This window comes from Podarcis liolepis (assembly GCF_965112155.1).
Source record: "Podarcis liolepis genome assembly, chromosome: 4".
In the NCBI taxonomy this organism is placed as follows: Eukaryota; Metazoa; Chordata; class Lepidosauria; order Squamata; family Lacertidae; genus Podarcis; species Podarcis liolepis.
The window spans coordinates 30,584,856-30,605,552 of NC_139558.1; the positions used below are offsets into that span (position 1 = coordinate 30,584,856).

General features: G+C 43.2%; 2 protein-coding genes across 5 annotated transcripts in view; one reads left to right on the top strand and one right to left on the bottom strand.

Moving 5' to 3' along the window:
* The window catches only part of FHL2 (four and a half LIM domains 2), a 34,006-nt gene extending 24,930 nt beyond the window's left edge, over window positions 1-9,076 (top strand). For all 3 annotated transcript variants that reach the window (XM_083501595.1, XM_083501597.1, XM_083501596.1), the window contains 4 exons: window positions 407-581; window positions 6,289-6,458; window positions 7,107-7,293; window positions 7,643-9,076. In XM_083501595.1, the coding sequence (XP_083357721.1) occupies window positions 407-581; window positions 6,289-6,458; window positions 7,107-7,293; window positions 7,643-7,794 (684 nt within the window). In that variant the 3' untranslated portion in view covers window positions 7,795-9,076. The remainder of the gene's footprint in view (window positions 1-406; window positions 582-6,288; window positions 6,459-7,106; window positions 7,294-7,642) is intronic.
* A 3,826-nt stretch (window positions 9,077-12,902) lies between these two features.
* Window positions 12,903-19,716, bottom strand: LOC310706198 (ashwin). 2 transcript variants are annotated; one of them, XM_083501612.1, is made up of 4 exons: window positions 19,522-19,716; window positions 17,308-17,474; window positions 15,026-15,395; window positions 12,903-14,295 (listed from the first exon to the last, which is right to left on the bottom strand). In XM_083501612.1, the coding sequence occupies exons 1-4, from the start codon at window positions 19,645-19,647 to the stop codon at window positions 14,239-14,241; spliced, it is 720 nt and encodes a 239-aa protein (XP_083357738.1). In that variant the 5' UTR covers window positions 19,648-19,716; the 3' UTR covers window positions 12,903-14,238. The 2 variants fall into 2 exon arrangements, with proteins under 2 accessions (XP_083357738.1, XP_083357739.1); XM_083501613.1 differs by lacking the exon at window positions 19,522-19,716 and adding an exon at window positions 19,287-19,442.
* Between the last annotated feature and the right edge of the window lie 981 nt (window positions 19,717-20,697).

Here is a 20,697-nt window from a genome sequence, read left to right on the forward strand (position 1 = left end):
TCGCAGCTCTCTGCCCCTACCTGGCTCACTCACTCTCTCTCACTGCAGTGTGAATCCGATCTGAGCTGCTGGGTCGCCGCCCACTGTGGAGGGGGTAGGTGCCAGGCGTGCAGTGCGGAGAGAGAGCGAGGGACTATCTGGGGGAGGGACAGTGCAGCGCAGCGCAGCGCTGAGCGCGGAAGAGAACCACACCAGACCAGACCAGGCAGCAGCAAGAAGAAGCTGGCAGCGGCAGCAGGTTAGGGGTTAGGGGGCGCAAATTACTTGCCTTGCCCCGGGTGCTGACAACCCACGCTACGCCGCTGCCCTGACCTAGTTCTTACTTTGCATTGTTTGAGTAAATTCTCCTCCATTTCTCTTAGTAAGCTCTTTACTAAGCCTCCTTTGTGCTTTGGGATTTCTACAGGATCTGTCCTACAAGGACCGGCACTGGCACGAAACTTGCTTCCACTGCTTCCAGTGCAAGAACTCGCTGGTGGACAAACCTTTCGCAGCAAAAGAAGAACATCTTCTCTGCACAGAATGCTACTCCAATGAATACTCCTCCAAGTGTAGCGAGTGCAAGAAGACCATCATGCCAGGTTAGGACTTGGTCCGCTTTCAGGACGGGGATGGGAGTGTCTTTCGGGGACCGAATTCAAGACCAATGCGAGGCTCTTCCACAATCTCATTTCTGTAAGCCAGGAGGAGATGCTCAAGCGCTTGTGCTTCTAACATTTTAAAAATGCAGGAGATAGATCTTGATAATGAAATCCCTGAATCTTGGCTGGTTGTGCCTCATTATATCAGTTTGTTGCTATTGCTTAAGTCTGTGAAGTAGATAATGCCCTACATTGATTGCAGAGGAATACTGGAAGCAACCCAAAGACCCGTCACTTTTTTTAAAAAAAATAAAGGTTTCATAAATTTAAATATAAATGAAAAAGCTTACCTGGAGGCAAGACGTATTCTCCATACTTTGAAAATTAAGTACATAATTATTATTTTTAAGCAGCAGGGTTTTTCTCCTGGCTTTCTGACTTTTAACTGGGGCTATCAGAAGGCATGCAGTTTATCTGCTTTTATAAGAAAATCAGAAAAGGCACTCTCTCAACCCCTGGAAGCTGAGCATGCTTCATTCTCAGGTTTCACTGCCCCCAAACTAGCAGCCTCCCAACATCCTGAATCGTGGATTCAAAGCCCAATTAAATGTGGTATGATTTTACTTGCTGAATAGAATGCAATAGCTTGGCTGATACGGGTGTTTTTGCTGGCAGAGTCTGATGGCTGTGCTGAAAATAGAAGGCAGGGGAAAACCAGTTTTTTTATGAGTCAGGAAGTCGATGTGTAATCAGCAGATGATCACTAGTAAAAAAAAAAAACTTTTTGAATTGCCTCTTGTGTCGCTTATCCTCAAATTAATTTTTATGCTTGATTAGCCATGACATTAAAATTAGAGAGGTTTGGGTTACAAGAGAGGAAAGCAGAAACCACAACTATGCAGCTACATTCAAAGCAGATGACCAAAATCCGCTGCAATTTTGCATTAGCTACAGGTCTCTCCCCACAACCACCCTGCTATGTATAATGGCAAAAGTCCTAGGTGGTGTGTTAAAGCGCTTGCAGAGATTACAGAGGCTTGATTCAAGGCTTAAATGAAACCACACATTTGGGAGTTGCAAGGGAGGGGGGGACAAGTGTTTGGCCAAAAGCATACCCCAGAGTTCACAAAAGGTGCCCTTTATCATCTGGGAATTATCTGCAAGGACTCTGGTTTTCATGTTTTAAATGGCCGCTAGCATTCGCTTTTGAAACGGAACCTGCATGACATGATTTGGGGCGAGGAAAAGGAAACACCTTTAGCAGGCGGGTGTCAGGCTTTGGGGAATCAGGTTCCCTCCCCCGGTGGCAGCAAAGAAACAGATAAAAGAAGAGTTCTCACCAATTAGTTTATTCAACCATCAAAGGGAGAGACAAAAGCATGCGTCTCTCTCTAGAAATGGTGTTGATCCAAGAAAAGTCCCACCCCCTCCAGTGTGGTGTAGTGGTTAAGAGCGGTAGACTCGTAATCTGGTGAACCGGGTTCGATTCCCTGCTCCTCCACATGCAGCTGCTGGGTGACCTTGGGCTAGTCACGCTTCTCTGAAGTCTCTCAGCCCCACTCACCTCACAGAGTGTTTGTTGTGGGGGAGGAAGGGAAAGGAGAATGTTAGCTGCTTTGAGACTCCTTTGGGTAGTGATAAAGCGGGATATCAAACCCAAACTCTTCTTCTTCTCTCCGTCTCTACTATTCTGCGTCACCGCTACGTTGGCTAATATGAGCTTTCTGCCACTGAGCTTTCTCTTCTGCTACCCTCAATGCCTGCCTTGTCTTAGGATGGGGAGGGGGGTCAGGAATGCTTTCAAAGGACACTGCGTCTGTCAGCTGTCTCTCCCCTGGTGTTTCCTCTTCCTGCTGTTCCTCTTCCAGTATTTCCCAGCTTCTATTCTCTGCAGCCTCTGAACTATGACCTTCTGCAAACCACTGTTCTAAATCTATGCTGTCCTCCAGTCCAGTCCCTGGCAGCAGGGCTGGCCCTACCATTGGGCAAAGTGAGGTGGCCACATCAGGCAGCAGATATTGAGGGGTGGGGGTTGGGAGGCCCTCTCAAAGGTCTGGAGAGACCCAGGCCACTTCCAGCTTTTGAGACCCCAGCCAAAAATAAAAAAGATGACACACACACCCAAAAAGCATTAAAAATGTGAGGGTTTTAAAAAATATATATAATCAGCTGAGGACACATGTATCACAGACTAATCTTGTACCATCAGAACTGTTCTGCACAGAGTCCGGCAACGATAAAAGGACCGTGGTAGCCAGTGCTATTTTTATAGAAAAAGAGGTGCCAGAACTCACCATGAACTTCTCCCTTGTTCTTCTAAAATGGTGCCCACCTGAGAGGTGCCAGAACTGAGTTCTGGCAAGTTCCGTCTGAAAAAAAAAAGGCATGGTGGTAGCCCTGCTGAACTGAGGTCCTCCTCCAATCCTACCATCAGAAATCACTGAAATCAATGTTTTTAAGCCCATATATTTAAACAGGTCTACTCTGAGCATGAGTAACTCTAGATATCGCCTCGTATAATTAAACAGAACAGAAATTACGAAAATAATTGTACACACAAATCCACCCAGATGCAGCTTCATAGTGCATGTCTGCACAGTGTGCTTACAGCATGCAATGCAATGTAATAAATATAATAGTAGAAATGAATGAAACACGACCCCTCTCTGCATAAGAAAGGCAGATGCTACAGCCTTTGGATTTTCCAGTGTGGTATATTAAATGCGGTAGTATAATAGCTCTTGCTGGCATGTACAATGTGGGCTGACAAGCGCATTGTAGGTGGGCAGATGTTGTTGCTATCTCTGATCTGAGCAGGTTGCAGTGGTCCAAACAGAATGCGATAAAATTATACCCTCGTAGTAGGGATGGAATAAGAACTGAAAACATCTCAGCAGTACTTCAAAGATGGGAACTTGTGAAGTCACCCAGCTCTGTTAGTTATCAGATCTGCTTTGTTTAATAGGGCATCCTTTCATTCCTTCAGGGATCGACACTTTAGCTCTCAACTCTACCTAATTCTTTTTTTTTAATAAAAAAAAATCACATAAGCACTAAACGTAGCATAATTATAGCTTTATTAATATAGCACATTAATAAACTGATAAGATGTGAAAAGCCATTTAAAATGTCATAGAGCAAGATAATAATCTGTTAACACATTTGCTACATTGCTTTTATGCCAATTAGAGCTCACTTAATAATTTTTTAAGTCTCTTTCAATGTAGCGCTTACTCTAAGAGGGACAAATTCTCTCATCTGATAAATGATGTTAATATCACTGAAAGCTGCTTGCAAATCACACAGAGGTAATAGCACTTTGCCTTTAAACTGCCGCCCAACAATAATGTGGTTGATTTAACTAGGATGCCCTTCAACATTGGCTTTTCAAAGACCCCACAAGGTGTGCTTGAAATATTTAAATGCAAAAATTCCTCTTTCGTTTTGGCTGGGCTTCTTCTGCTCTGGTTTCTTTCCAGAGAGGGAATGAATCAGAGGTGGTTTTAGGGTGGCTCAACCAAGTGCTGTCATGGTGGGCGCCATGATACAGGGGACACACACAAAAAATGCTGTGTTGGATTTTAGCACTGCATAGGACACCACTGAAGTTTGAGAGCCCAAAGTCGACCACTGAATGAATGACCATGTGCTCACATTAGGGGAATCCATATGTGAAAATGAGATGTCTCCTGTATTTGTGAGAAAAATTCAGAACATGGTCTCTTTCAGACAGCCCATTCATTGAACATGGCAGTTCCATTGCACTCAGAAACCCGGGGTGTGTGTGGCTTGAGCGAGGACATTCTCTGTGGCAATTTCTAAGCTGTGGATTTCCCACCCAAGGAGCATTTGACACCTTTATTGTGTCTTTCATCATCTGTTGAAGATTCCCCACTGACCTCTTTTTGACACCCAAGATATATTTTAGAACACATTCTGTGCTCTTGGTTGTCATCTGCTTTTACTGTTTTTTAATATTGCATTTTTTTATCGTTGTAACCCTTTCCACAAAGCTTGCAAACAAATATTCCAGGTTACACATTCCCAATGGGTTTGACTTACTCTAGCAAGTCTCTTTTTACAGCCAGGGTCAAAATGGGTGGTGTTTTTGTTGTTTGTTTGGTTGGTTGGTTGGGGTTTTCTGTTTTTGTTTTTTTGGAAGGGCTGGTGTGCTGGTCCCGAGGGTTAACCGTGTGGCGAGGTCCGAGTCCAGTCCGAGGTCGAGGGTATGGTGTGGAAGCTGTCCGTCAAAGCTGAAGCAGGGTCCAAGGCATGGAGTCGGGTGAGGTCAGGAACTCTGGCAGGAGAGCAGGACAGGGTGCAGGCAGGAACAGGCTACCAACGATATTGCTCCCGCAACCTGGGACTGGGGCTGGCTGGCTTTTATCTGCCCCGAGGCATAGGGCGGCCCCGATCCTCAGGTGACTCGCCTCTCCTGGCCTGGAGGCGAGCACTCCTCCTGTGGGAACTTAGTTCCCTCCGCCTCTCTGCCCTGAGCCTTCATAGCTCAGGAGAGGCTGGAGGGTTACCGGACCCAGAGGCAACCTCAGCTGAGAGTGGAGCACCTGCAGGCAATGGGTCCTCCATCACCTCAGGAGCCAGAGCAGACTCAGCTGGTGCCTGCAGCTGAGGATCCAGCACAAGTGAGGACCCATCAGGCTCATGTCCCAGCCCCGGCTCAGCTGGTTCTGGAGGCGGGGACTCCTGTGCAGGCTGGGATTCCTCAGGTTTAGCCTCCGAGTCCGAATCCCAGGCCATCACAGCTGGGTTAATTCAGTCCTACACCCAAACTCAAAACTGTCTAAGGCAGAAAATGGGCTGGAAAAATGCTGAAGACAGTAGGAAAACAGAAGTAGAGGAAAAATTGGTTTTAAGCATTTGTAACGGAACCTATAAAGTCAGAGAGGCAAAAGAGGGTTAGGTAATCATTAGCCAATAATCAGAAAAGAGAAGATACAAATATAAGATGCAATAAGTGCATGTTGTATTTGGATCAGAATGTAACCAGGAAGGAGCTACAGAGTTCAGACCTTGTTTTGGGGGAATGGCCATCTCCAGTTGCCCTGTGCTAGAGCTGCATGATGAGGTTTTCCACTTAGGTGAGGGCAGTCTCTTCAGTACTTGGAAATTTTCTCAGCAGCTTTAAGAGATTGACTTCTCCTCAGTTCTCGAGAGAAGCACCAAAGGACCAGTCTCATTGGCGTCTTGGTATTTTGCATCAACATGGTCATGAAGGTGCCAAATTCCACTTTGCACAACCCAAAAAAGCTAGAATCTATCTCCAGTGCTGAGAGGTGGGACTGATGCCAGCCCCCAGAAAGGGAACAACGGGAAAGGATGGAAGGAAATCAAAACTAGGAGAAAGGAGTGTTTCGCCCCGAGCAAAGGCCACTAGTAAATGTTGATGAAAGGCCACAAAACCCCACAACCTGAATTGTTTTCATAATCTATTGAGAGAGTCACTCGAAAAGGGACTGTTCATGCAGCTCACCTGCACATCTTAAACATCAGAATGGATCTGAGGAGTGTAATAGCTGCAGGAATTTATACTTTTGCTGCTCCCACAAAAACCCAAGTTTCTGCTAAAAGGGTGTCCGGCTTCGCCTCATATGCTAACTGGAAAATGGAACAGAGTTTCTACTTACCTTTTCCCTTCACAGCAGCTTGAAAGCCAAGGTAGAAATCTCATGCTGTGGTCTCCTCCTAGGTACCCGCAAGATGGAATATAAAGGAAACAGCTGGCATGAGACCTGCTTTATCTGCCATCGGTGCCAACAGCCAATCGGAACAAAGAGTTTCATTCCCAAAGACAGTCAAAATTTCTGCGTGCCCTGCTACGAAAAGCAGTTTGCTATGCAGTGTATCCAGTGCAAGAAGGTATTGTTTATTGCTTCGTGCAAATGACTATTAGCACGAGAGAGCCAGTGTGGTGTAGTGGTTAAGAGCGGTAGTCACGTAATCTGGGTAACCGGGTTCGCGTCTCCGCTCCTCCACATGCAGCTGCTGGGTGACCTTGGGCCAGTCACACTTCTGTGAAGTCTCTCAGCCCCACTCACCTCACAGAGTGTTTGTTGTGGGGGAGGAAGGGAAAGGAGATTGTTAGCCGCTTTGAGACTCCTGAAGGGGAGTGAAAGGCGGGATATCAAATCCAAACTCTTCTTCTTCTTCTTCTATTAAACCGAAAGCGACACACACACACACACTTGTCTGCTTTAGTTCGAAGCAAAACTGCAATCCAGTTATGCATATACTTTTGCTCCAACACGTTCCAGAGCATTGAACTATATCAGGCTGTGCAATGCTTTGAAGTCATGCGTATTTTGGCTTACCTAAAAGACAGAAAGACACAGGAACAAAGAAGGTTGTCAGGGGCTTCGCAGAAAAGGTGTGAGGGGTTAAGCATGAGACTAGTTCTGCTACCTATTGCTTAAAAGATTTGCAAGGTGAACGGAAATGGGGCACAAAATCAATAGGAATTCCTTTTTTCTTTTCTTTTTCATTCCCATTTTTCTTTTCATTTCACAGCCAATTACTACAGGAGGAATTACTTACCGGGAGCAGCCATGGCACAAGGAGTGTTTTGTGTGCACTGGGTGCAAAAAACAGCTCTCTGGGCAACGCTTTACTTCCCGGGATGAGTTTGCCTATTGTTTGAACTGCTACTGCAGCCTCTATGCCAAGAAGTGTGCAGGATGCACCAATCCAATCAGTGGTAAGTATCGTGTTACCGTTTTCCTTTGCAGACAGAAAAAAAGCACCTCAAAAACAGCATCAATCAGTTCAGAATAAAGTTCATTCGTTCATTTTATTTTTTTGCTGCTTTTCCTGGAGGGCCACAGGTTCCTCATCTCTGATCTAGGGACTGACAGGAATCTAGAATTCTGCATGCAGATTCAGCTGTGACAAAGTTATGTCAATGATGTGTTTAAATGCAACTTTTCCACATGTTTAAGTCCAAGGAAGTTTATTCACAACTGGAAACGATGTGGGAATCTGACCCAAATGACCTTACAGAAGGTTTTCTTGTGTTTTCTTCTTAAATACTTGTTTTGCCTTTTCAGGACTTGGAGGAACCAAGTACATCTCCTTTGAGGAACGCCAGTGGCACAACGATTGCTTCAACTGCAAGAAGTGCTCCCTGTCGTTGGTGGGCCGCGGTTTCCTCACAGAAAGGGATGACATCCTGTGTCCTGAGTGTGGGAAGGACATTTAAAATGTGAAAAGAATACAACCACCACCATCAGCTCTCACAAGTGCATATATTTTCTCAAATAAGCAATGACAGCTGTGGGTTTTGACCAGAAGTGAAAAAAAGTGTTTGGGTTTTACCCCCTGCAATATATAGTCATCAGGATTTTTTCTTTTTCTTTTTCTAGGTTGTAGAAATGCTTTAGAGAAGGGAAAGACAAAAGGGTGGGGAGGTGGTTTTGACATCGACTGCTAGGCAATACATTTATGAATCGAGTCCAGTTCAAATACGGAGTTGTGAGTTGCTCAGATATTTAGAGGATAAAAGCTACCAGTGAAGATGGCTGATTATTATCTCCAAGTTTACAGACAGTGTGAACTCTGACTGCCAGGTGCTGGAGAACACAACAGGAAGTGTGGTATTGAGATAGCGTTGCCATACGCCTGGAATTTTCCAGACATAGCCAGCATTCATCCCCCTTAAGCAGCGTCCAGGCGGAAATTGCTTAAATGTCCAGGAAAATCTGGACATATGGCAGCCCATGTTGGTAGTGTAGATTTAGGCAATTTTAATTTAAAAAATAGCTCAAAAACACATTTTTGTTGTTGTTGAGATTTCATGGGGGGGGGAAAGCTCAACAACTCAACAACTTTGCCAAAAAGAGCAGAGCTCAACAGCTTCTGTGTCTGGATTTTCACTTTTTGAAATATGGCAACCCTAATTTAGCTCATACCCTGCTTGTGGACTTCCAATATAATCATCTGCTTGGCTACCACACAACACAGGGTGCTGACGTAACTGGGCCTTTGGTTTGATTCAGCAGGGCTCTTACATTCTTAGCAATACAAATTTCTCTTCAAAAGATGTATGTAGTTTAAAACTGATAACATATTCAACTTGGGGATTCTGGAAAGATTACAGGAGCTACTGTTTGGTATCGATAGATCAAGTATCAATGTTCATCATGTCCAAGTAGGTGATAATTTGAAAGTAGGGTATGTTGGTTCAATCAGTGATAGAAAGTTAGATAGAAAGTTTTGGGTTATGCCTTAAAATAAGGGTTTTGAGGCTACAATTCTATGCATACTTTCACTGGAATTACTCCCATTAAACTGATTGGGACATTCTTCGACATAAATGTACACAGGAACAGACTGCATGAGGTTTAAATTGACGTGAATCTGCAACACATTATTGCATGATACTGCAAGGCCATTTTGCAAAGTACATTTTTCGTTTTTAGTACTCATTTTGAAATTCCATTGCACCTTGTATTTTATGAAGTAATAAACGTATTTCTAATGAAGTCTGCTGTATTTTGGTGAAGTTGACATCTTAAAGACTTAACTTTCAATAAATGTTAGCATTTGAGGTAAGGCGTGGATAAACTCCTTTTATTTAAAAAGGATGGATCCATATGAACAACAAAACAAAACCCCAAATCTCGGTGAGGCCATTAAAAAACAGAAGCATTACATGTTCAGAAAGTAACAGCCCAATCACTGGCTGCTACTGGTACAAACAGAAAATTGCCCTTATTTTCTGAAATATTAGGCAATCATGGAAATTAAGAGCAGCTACATTCCTGTTCCAGGTATTTCCAGTAGTGTAGCTGCAGTGCTTGTACAGTATTGCTCCAGTGTCTGCTGTTCATCATACTTTTGCAATCAGTAACTTCAGGCGCTGATCAAAACAGATTCTGAAATCATAAATAAGCAAGAGGCAGATGAGATCGCAGCTTCCTCAGATTTATACTGTTATGCATAACTATTAGTAGGGCTTGAGAAGGCTTTATCTTCCTAGCTTAAGGATAAGGTAGCTAGGAGTCAGCTCCCGCTACTGCAGTACATTCATTTTCACTTTGTGTCCAATTATATTAGGTAGATAGTTTGTCCGCTTTACGAAAACATGGGGTTCGTTTTATCTCAGCTCTGGAAAACAGGTCCGAAGAAAATGTATACAGTGGATGCTTGGGTTGCGAACGTGATCTGTGCGGAAAGCACGTTTGCAACCCGCAGCGCTGCGTCTGCGCATGCGTGGGTCGCAATTCAGCGTTTGTGCATGCGCAAGGCGCGATTTAGGATTTATGTGCATGCGCGAGCACCGAAACCCGGAAGTAACCCTTTCCGGTACTTCCGGGTTCGGCATGCAACCTGAAGCGTCTGTAACCCGAGGTATGACTGTATATGGACCAGTGACAGAATATTTTCTGCTTTTCATAGTCAGGATATTAATTCAGATTTAAGATCTCTCAAACAATATAGGGGAAACATCTCAAAAAGTGTGCAGGGCATAATTATTTATAATGTTAGTCTTTTCAGGCAATTTATAATTTTGGGGAAGAATTATTTAAATCCATTTCTGGCATACGCTGTTTCTTTTCTACAATAAAAACATAAGCTCTCCAGCGATTAATGCAGAAGATTTAAAATCCATATATACTCTTAAGAGAAGACCATAAAAGCGTGATCTCTCTCCCCAAGCCAAATATTAAACTTTGACCCAGCAGTTCTGTGTGTATTTCTACCAGTCATGGAAGCTGCTCATCACATACAGTGGTGCCCCGCAAGACGAATGCCTCGCAAATCGGAAAACCCGCTAGACGAAAGGGTTTTCCGTTTTTGAGCTGTTTCACAAGACGAATTTCCCTATGGGCTTGCTTCGCATTCATGAAGTTGCTGGAATGTATATACTTAACCTCTTGCATAGGTTCTAAGACAGAGGTCAGCAAACTTTTTCAGCAGGGGGCCAGTCCACTGTCCCTCAGAACTTGTGGTGGGCCGGACTATATTTTTGGAGGGGAAATGAACAAATTCCTATGCCCCACAAATAACCCAGAGATACATTTTAAATAAAAGGACACATTCTACTCAAGTAAAAACACACTGATTCCTGGACTGTCCGCGGGCCGGATGTAGAAGGCAATTGGGCTGGATCTGGCTCCTGCGCCTTAGTTTGTCTACCCATGTTCTAAGATAACATAGTAAAATTCTGTACCAATGGCTCAGAGAGAAGAAGAGTTGATATCCCGCCTTTCACTTCCCTTCAGGAGTCTCAAAGCGGCTAACATTCTCCTTTCCCTTCCTCCCCCACAACAAACACTCTGTGAGGTGAGTGAGGCTGAGAGACTTCAAAGAAGTGTGACTGGCCCAAGGTCACCCAGCAGCTGCATGTGGAGGAGCGGAGACGCGAACCCGGTTCCCCAGATTACGAGACTACTGCTCCTAATGCAGAGGAATGTATAATGTGATGCTTGCTATGCAGTGTGCCACAATATATGTCATGGCCTCTGCATGAAAGGTACCATGAGATGAAACCTTTTTATATTTGTCCAAAAATATAAAGTTCACCTTACTGACTCCAAGAGCGCTGCTCCTGCAGCTTTCTTCGATGGTATGAATCGGTAGCAGCTGCTTTTTGCATTTCATCAAACATGGTAATGAATGGATGTTGTTGGTGGCAACCATGTGTCTTGGGTATTGACAAGGTTTACGATGTGCTGCCCACTAACTCAGTCTCTGTTTAGAATGGTATCAAGCAAATCATCTTAAAATGCTTGAAAATCTCTCATTGCTGTATCAGAAAAGGCAACACAGGGGCAAAGAAATGATCTTCTGAACAAGTACTTGGGGTTGCGAATACTGCTTTCTCCTCACCATCTTCATGACAGGGATATGAAAACCCACATCGTTTGTGCTTCATTTGGCTGGCTGCAGGACAGATATGCGCTGGGATCTGTGGGAATGATCCCATTGACTTAAAAGTGAAAAGCAATTTTTTTTTACTACAGTGGTACCTCAGGTTAAGTACTTAATTCGTTCCGGAGGTCCGTTCTTAACCTGAAACTGCTCTTAACCTGAAGCACCACTTTAGCCTGATTTCTGTTCTTATCCTGAAGCAAAGTTCTTAACCTGAAGCACTATTTCTGGGTTAGCAGAGTGTGTAACCTGAAGCGTATGTAACCCAAGGTACCACTGTACTTCCATGTTCACTACCCATTTCGTCTTCGGTGCAGCCGACTTTTGAAAAAGATCTCTTCAAACAGGGTGTTGGAGCATGGGGAAGACAGAGAGGACCTGCTTATTTTGACCGCATCCTGCAAAGATTGAGGACAATGCGCCACACCAAAACCAGTTTTGCAGTACTGAGAATGTGCGGCTCTGCAGATAAAATATGCCGTTAAAGAATAATGTAGCCAAGCCAAAAATCAAGTACGGGCACGCACCCACACCCCTGATCGACTCACCTGTGACCACATATATGCAAGGCACTGAGAAATAATTTAATAATTCAATCAAACCGGGAAATGGCAGGAGAATGCTGGCGAGTCCTCGTGGCTCATGAGGAGACCCTCCCCGGAGCCTGAAGAGGATGTCGGTGAGGGCAGAGGAATCCCCAAAGGGACCTGAGGCACAGTGGGGCTTTGTTTAGGCTGCTCAGCCTCCCTGCCTAACACATCATGTGCAGGGTAGGGCAGAGACAGAAGCCACTTACCTATGTATCCTCCAGGCGGCCCAGAGCTTTGATTCTAGTTGTGGTTTATTTTGGGATCCAGTATTTTTAATATGAATTGAGAGAGAGCGGAAAAGACTGCACTTAAAGAGTGTTCAGAGAGGCCTCCCCACTTTACATTTCACTAACGCGCATGAGGGCCCAGAACGTAACCTCCGCGTAAGTGAGGGGATGCTTGTATATAAAACAAATGGAGAACTCAAAGTTTTAAGATTTCTTTCCAACAACAAAATTGGGTTATATCTTTAGGACCGCAGGCTGTTAACTGCCTGATGTCCAAACAAGTGACTTATCGCAGCTCTGTCACTCGTTGGCTGAAACACTGATAGGCGGGAGAAGCCAGCCCGGCTCATTTCACAGAAATTGCTTAGAATGGTTTCTTTTACACATTTCTTTTTTAAAGTGCTAGTGGGTTGTTTTTTAAATGAAAGCTCAGAATCTGGGATCCCTGCCTGAGGGTACCAATGAACGCCTCTGCACACACCACGGCACCTATGGGTGCTGGACTGGTGACCCCTGGACCAGTGTACAGTTTCCTCAAACCCTTTTGAAGACTCGGATAACAGGTGTTTGTCTGCAGTCCTGTAGAACAGAGATGGTCCACACAATTTAATACATCGTCAGTTTAAATCAATTTATTTAAATCAGGTGAGGCTACTAAAAAGACAGCTCAGATACAAAACACACAAAATTAAACTGTGCTGTACTAAAGTACAAAACTTGCACACGTGTTCAGGAAGAGGGAAACTCAAAATACACCTCAAACACACCATTCTTTCCAAATCTTTGATCATGATCTAGTGGAAGTCGTGCACCAACAATGCAGTTATAACCATGTCTACTCAGAAGTAAATACCACTAAGTCCATATTCTGTGGTAGGCGTGTACAGGATGGCAGCCTGAATTTGACTGAACACTACTTTGTGTATGGTACGCAATTCTAACTATTATACCCAGCTAGGTTTGGTTTTTACATCATATGAAAGAGGATCCATGTGGTTTCAAAGAAATCCACATTTATTCACAGATAGGAAAGAGGCAAGACTTATTCTTTTGCAAACCACAATAGCTTACTCTCCGTATAATTTATCCCTCTATTCAAACTGCCCCAATGAGTGGAGTGTTAGCTTTTCTCCAGAATTTTAGCAGGCATTTTGTAGGCAGGCAAGTTAAATAGACCACAAAGGTTCATGTATTTTATGAAAAAATACTTATGCATGTACTGTACAAAAGCGTGGTACTAGTTCATGCACTACTTTTCTCTCAAATACTCTCTGTATACAGTCTATCATGTGCTTCCATCTGCTCAAAAGACAACAGAAATTCATCTTCAATTGTAACAAAAACTTCAATTTGAAGCAAAGAAATTACACAGTTCAGTATTTTTCCTATGTCTGTAAGAGGTAACCATCTCATAACAAGGCTGGAAAAGACATCTAGACACTTGGTATCAGGACCTAAGAATTCAAAATATTTTTCTTGCCCTGCCAACAGAACTTTGTGCAAAAGCCACTATTACCATGGGAAGTCCAGTTGAACGGGGAAACATAGTCTTCCACACTGTCTAAATACACTTGTGTAGAGAACTGTATTTGCAAAAAAGAAAAGAAAAGCAATACTGCTGTACAGTTGAACATGAATAGTTATAAATGCACACTGCTTTTCTCTTGCCAGGTCATGCAAAGGCTGAACTGCAGTACATGTGAGAATTCCAAAGGAGGGCTGGTAGAATAATTTTGTTCCACCAAAACCAACCATTAAAATGGGAAGTAAATGACTCAAAGTGCAAGACAGAAAATATCCTTAAGGTGATGGGTGAGAATATGGTGCCTGCTTTGTACTGTAGAATTGTTAACGTTATGAAAAATCCACCGCAATCTGCAACCCTGTTCAATATGACTCATCTGTTCTGAATTGGAGGCTAAATGTTATTTACATTTCCAGTGCCTCATTGGTTCATGGCCATTTCACATGCTGGATCTTCTTTTTTGATTCCGGAGATTTCAGACCGTTCTGAGGGAGAAAGATTTAAACGATGTTAAAATTGCCTGTCCTAAATCATTTAAACAAACCTTGTATATTATACTATAGAGTTTGGCTTCTGATGCCATCTTGTGGCTAAAATAAAAATATGGTCGTAATTAAACATAGAAAAGCAAGAACCAAAAGACAACCCAATTCCATTTCTAAAATGAGCATGAAAATGTTTAGATCAGTCTTGTGTTTAAGCACTCGCCCAATGAGCTTTGGGAACAAGAAATGGCATGCAGAATAGTGAGTGAGTTGGCAGAGCATAGAAACCCAGCAGGATCTGGGTTTCACCTAGCATAGAAATCAAGCAGGATCTTAACTTCAAAATCTATTCCTAACAGAACTCATATTCCTGAAAAATAGGCATTGTTGAAAGCCAAAGCCAAATGAAGCTTGCCACATTCCAAAATAATGACCCTCACATTTCAGATTGAGTCAGAGAATTATGTTACTGGCTGGCCATAATTTACACAGTAATGAGGATGAAGTAATTTAGAAAGGAACTTGTTTGTGCCCATCTTACAGTTCTTTAACAATAGTAAAGTTGTGTTAAGGTATAATATATGATAATATTCGAATAATTAGTGCACTGCATCCTAGTGACCTGCAGAAACTCAGAGATAACAAAATACTGCTATAGCTTTCACATTTATGCTATGAGACATGGCAACAACTACATCTGGTTAAAAGAAACAGATGTGGAATGACTTACGGATGCATCAGATTCTTCTTTCGGAGCAGCTCTCTTTAATTTCACAACAGTAGTTCCTGTTAAAGGCACCAATGGGGGTGACCTTTGACCAGGTGCCATATTGTTATCGACGATAATATTATTCTGCTTAGCTTCGTGAATCCTGGATCCCACTTTAATGTCCGGTGAAAAAGTGGAGACAGACACACAAGCTGAAGAATTTGAAGGAACCGTCAGTCCCTTACAAGTAGTGCTGGCGCTTCTTGCTGTAAGGAGTTTTAGACTATCAATAGCCCCATTCTCAGTTTTCCTTACTTTTATGCTTGTACTCGTTGAGCTACCATCGAACACAATGAGAGGTCGTTTCCGTAGACTTTCCGCTGGAGCAGTGCTGAACAAAGAAATGGTAACATAGAAACAATATTAATTACTGCAGCACAGATGTAAATGAAACCACAGTCATTACAGATTTACACTATCCCAAACACAACTACTTGGAAGTGGGTCCTATTTATTTCAGTGGAACTTTTATCTGGGTTTGTGTTCAGATCAGCAGGTCAGGCACTGAAATAGACTAGGAATTCATCTAGTGCGCTATGGCACTGCTGCTGCTTTTTTCTGATATTCATTTATTTCGCATTTAATTCACTTGAACAATCAGGAAAACATTAACACTTTTAAAAAATAAACAAACACTTTCAGAAAAATTAAGTCATACTCAGCCTATTTAAATCAGTGGACTTAAATGTTGGGTATCAGATAAATTAACAAAAAACATTTTTATTTCTGCTTCTTTAGCTTCAAAAAATTTAGGACTTGTACAGTTCATCCCAAGTTTCTTTGCATCTTATAATTGTCTTCAACAAGGATGGGGAATCTGTGGCCCTCAGGATGTGATTGGACTACTGCTCACATTATCCCTGGCCATTGACCATGCTGGCTGGGACTGATGGGAATTGGGAGTCCAACGCCATCAGGAGAGCCACAGGTTTCACATCCCTGGTCTACATAAATGCTCCTTAACGGTCCCATCACAAGTATGTCCACCCAGAAAGAAGACCACCGATTTTAGTGGATTTTACTGCCAGTTAAGTGGGCATGTGATTGCAGCCTAAATAAACTGAATCCGCTAATAGAAACCAGTCTATTATGAATAGACCAACCCAAATTTATAGATGCATTATTTCCCTTTTTGATTAAGAGTTGTGAATGAAGCAATAGTTGAGACACTTCGGAAGAAACACTCTATTTCTAGAAGCAAAAACAGGACACGTTTAAATAGCGGTTATTTATGGATACAGGTTACTGATGATTAGAATTTTTTTTAAAAAACCCCAGTGAAAATAACAAAATGCCCCAGCACACAGCTAAGCATAATTAGGTTCGATTGATTCAAACTAGAGTTCAATAGAGGAAGCCTTCAGGTTCTATTTTCCTGCCAGAAGAGCAATTAAGATATGATATACCTTATCTCCAAGTCATGGTTCAGAGTTGGGCAGCATACAATTTTGTAATCAAGTCCCAGAATCCAGAAAAATCGATCCCTTGCTTTAGCACTAGTGTTGCTATCATTCACTACATTTGAGCACTAGGATAATGTTCTTTACTGCAAAAAAACTGTGCAAGGCTTGGGTTTTTTTGTTGTTTCCAGAGTGGAGCCGCTATCAGCTGATCAAAGCCCATCCTCAATGGGACCAGACCCATTTCCCCATTCTTCTGATTGGCAGGCAGGGCAAAGTTAACTCATATCAGCTTCTGTTTGAAACAAGAAGCCACAGCTGGGGAGATAGGACAGGTTTGCAAAATATAAATAAATGTGGTATCTCACACACATTTAATGAATTTATTTGGCAGATTTATTTAATAGCTAGATACTCTGTTCTGCATGAACTCCACTGAAAAGTACTTTCCAGTTCTTAATCTAATTTGCTCTCGCTCTGGATTTATCAGACTGCTGACTACGCGACTGCTTTCAATAATAATTCTCTACATCCCGCTGGCAGCCCCAATACCTATAAAAAACAAAAAACCATTGTTGTACTTACTAAGCGAGGAGGAACAGGTCAAAAGAAACACGGAACTCCCTTCTGAATGGAAAATTTGCCAAAACCCAGTGGCAGAGCACATGTGTTGCATCATAAAAGGTTAAATCCCTTGCCAGGTAGGGCTGGCAAAAGCTATTACCAGAAATCTAGCAGAGCCACTGCCAATACAGTACTGAGCTAGATGGATCAATGGTTTTACTTGGTATAAGGAAGGACGAATTTGCGTTTGAATCCACAAACTAAGCAAAACAGAATTACCTTTTGACCTCATGCTTGAACACCTGCTGACCTCTCTTCTTTTCCATCAACTTTCCCCATCTAGTTTTTGGTAACTCACGTTGAGGCAATGGTATGACATGCTGAACATAGAGATCAGTAAGGCCATCTTTACTGATCTTCACTTCATCTTCAACTGGGATGTTCTTCTGTTGCAGAGTAATAAAAAAACATATTCATTATGACTGCAAATGTTCTCTGGATAACAAGTGTACATAATACACTTAAAAATCACATCACTTGTAATAAACTTGGTAATCTTCATTATAACAGTTAGAAATGCATAGAAATTTGCTGCACCCTGCAAAGGATGCACAGTTCACCTCACTTCAGGAAGCAAAATAGAGTTGGGGGTGGAAACAACAGCTTCCCTCAGCCTGAAGACTCTGAGTGCCCCACAAATTCAAGGTGGGGAGTCTGTGGCCCTCAAAATGTTGCTGGACTCCAGCTTCCATCAAATCCAACCAGAATGGTCAGGGATGAAGCAAGCTGGAGTTCAGTAATAGCTGAAGGGCCAGTTTCCCTAGTACAACACCCATACACTTTTGTAATATTATAGCTGCCAGATTGAGACTGCTGACCTAAACTACTTATATAGAAGTAGGCTTGTTCCTTCGTTTACTGGCCCTGCTTCTGTGCCTTTAATGAGAGTCCAACATGCAGAAATTTAGCAGATGGGCCTTTTGCCCTCTCAGTCTGACTATAGCGTAAAGAGTTTTACCTGCTTAATGCCCTCATATTATGCTGCTGTTAAAGCCATAAAAAGGGAGCACCGCTAATAGACCTATCACTGTGTGGGCATGTAACACGTCTTCCAAGTGTCTTCAAGTGTAAAGTGTGAGTACAACAATGGTCGTAGACAGGAATATCTGTCAGGGAGATATTGCAAAGTACTTTTTTTGGAGGGGGGGGGGTAATATTCAGCCATTGCTGCATTGGCTGTGTGTGTGCATGTTTTGCAGTGGTATTTTCATATGTTTTGGAGAAACTTTGTGATGGCACTGTTCCCTAAAAAGTGAGTTTTAAAATCTTCAAAATGAATCCACAAGCTTCTGTAAAGAGGAGACTAAGAGGAGATATGATGGTTCCCATCAAATATCGGGAGGATGGGGCAAGCCTGTTTTCCCCTGCTCAACTTACAAGAAAGAAGATTCTGACTAAACATCAGGAAGAACTTTCTGACGGTAAGTGCTGTTTGACAATGGAATGGACTCTCACAAGAGGTGGTGGACTCTCCTTCTTTGGAGGTTTCAAAGCAGCAGTTAGATGGCCATCCGTCACCTATGATCTAGCTGAGATTCCTGCATTGCAGGGGGTTGGACTAGATGACCCTTGGGTCCCTTCCAACACTATGACCCTGTATAGTCTGAAACACACATAGGAATAATTGCAGGGCAGGTGCTGCTATGAGGGCTTCTGAGGCACCAAACTTTGCTGATTTTTCTCCTCCGTGGGCTCTCCAAGTCAGGAATAAAGCTTCCTTGGAAGATTCCTCCAGATCTAGCAGGTACTAAAAGGCAGGGGGGTTTCCTTGGGTTAAACTGGCAGACCCTCAAAATGTCCCTATTTTCCAGGGACAGTCCTGGATTTACAAAAGCCATCCTGGTTTCTGATTTGATTCCAGAACGTCCTGCTTTTCCTTAGGACGTCCCTATTTTCGTCGGAGAAACATTGGAGGATATGAAGTTATGCAACCCATGAGCCAAGGAGGTAAGTAACTATACAACCTTTAGAAGACATCTGAAGGCAGCCCTGTACGGGGAAGTTATTTAATGTTTAATGTCTTATTGTGTTTTTATATATGTTGGACTCTGCCCAGAGTGGCTGGGGCAACCCAGGCTGACAGAGTATGAATAAATTATTATTATTATTTAAATCGTTATTATTATTTGCAGTGTTGTTGCTATTATTGTTACTATTGTTGTTAGTTGAACTATTATATTTGTTATTATTAGAATTACCTTCATTATTATTTTTTGAATCATCATCAATATTACAGTATTATTATTGAACAGGACGTCTCTATTTTCATCGGAGAAAGGTTGGAGGGTATGAACTGGCAACCCGAGATCCGGCCCGGCTTTAAGAGCCCGGCGCTCCGCAGTCTCTCAGGTGAGGCGGTTTAACGGTTCCCTCCCTCCCTGCCTCGCCCCGCCCCCTTTCAACCGGCGCGCCCCCCCCCCCCGTCCCCCTTACCTGCTCCAGCGTCAGCAGGAGGAATTCCTGCGAGAGCAGCTCCGGGTGCAGCAAGAGGTCCGAGTCCGCCCGCGCGCCGCTGCCTCCCTCCCCCGCAGAGCGCTCTCGGGACCCGAGCGCCGCCATCTTTCCGAACGCGAACCTGATTGGCCGCCTGAGCGTTCCTCCTGCTCAGCGGAAGCCTTCTTTCCGGTTACCCACAATTCCTGCGCGTGCAACGACACCGCAGAGATAAGAGTAAAGAGAGGACAATCGACGCTGAGATTCCGAGCACCGCTTGGGAAAGCGGTTTAAAAGAAGGGCTCCACAAAACTCCCACTGCGGCCACAGCAAGCGCTGCAAACCTTACACCAGTTTGACTTCTGTTTGCAGGCGGACTCCTCCCTTGTCTCCCGAGATAAAGGGATGCCAACCCAGGAGGGGAAGGCTGCAGCGATCGGAAGTGGAGGCCTGTGTGTCACTCTTCATTTTTTCCTTTATCTTTTTTTCGGAGGGGAAACAGGGGTAGATGACGTAACAGCCTGGAGCTGCGCGCATAGAAATGACGCAAAGGAGGCGGAGTCCGGGCCACGAAGGCAGCATCCTTGTTTAGAGAGCTGTGTTTACGTGTGCCGAGAGAGTGCAGTTGGGAAGGCTTCTGTATTCTTGATCTCAATGCTGCATTATCATTATTAAAATTTGTTCCCTGTTGAATATTCGCTTGCAGCTCACCATGCATCTTTTAGAAGGATTGGTTTCTGTGCGTGTTTTTGTTTTATGGCAATTGGGATGTGCTAAAGGGTGGCTAATTCACACTCCTAATCTTGATGCAAACCAGAATGTATTTTTTTTAACTGTTTGATTTTGTAAACGTCCTGTCTGCAGTTCTGCTGCGTGGCTGGCAGAAATTAGCTAGAAAAATCTTTTGCCTTTATTATTAATTTGCTTCTCACAGCGGGGGAAAACTCCACATATTTCTTTTATCATGCAAACTTGTGCATACAGTGGTACCTCGGGTTACAGACGCTTCTTGTTACAGACTCTGCTAACCCAGAAATAGTACCTTGGGTTAAGAACTTTTTTTATTTTAATTGGATTATGATTTGATACGTTAATTGGATGTTTTTTATTGGAAAATTAATTAAAACAATTTAACAAAAAAAACACCCCTTTGCTTCAGGATGAGAACAGAAATCG

Excerpts from the sequence above, each read along its gene's own strand:
- LOC310706198 (XM_083501612.1), bottom strand. The coding sequence starts at position 19,647 with ATGGCGGCGCTCGGGTCCCGAGAGCGCTCTGCGGGGGAGGGAGGCAGC. Across the intron at positions 17,475-19,521 it reads TCCTGCTGACGCTGGAGCAG|AAGAACATCCCAGTTGAAGA; the intron begins GTAAGGGGGACG and ends ACTCTGCAACAG. Across the intron at positions 15,396-17,307 it reads TTCAAGCATGAGGTCAAAAG|CACTGCTCCAGCGGAAAGTC; the intron begins GTAATTCTGTTT and ends TTCTTTGTTCAG.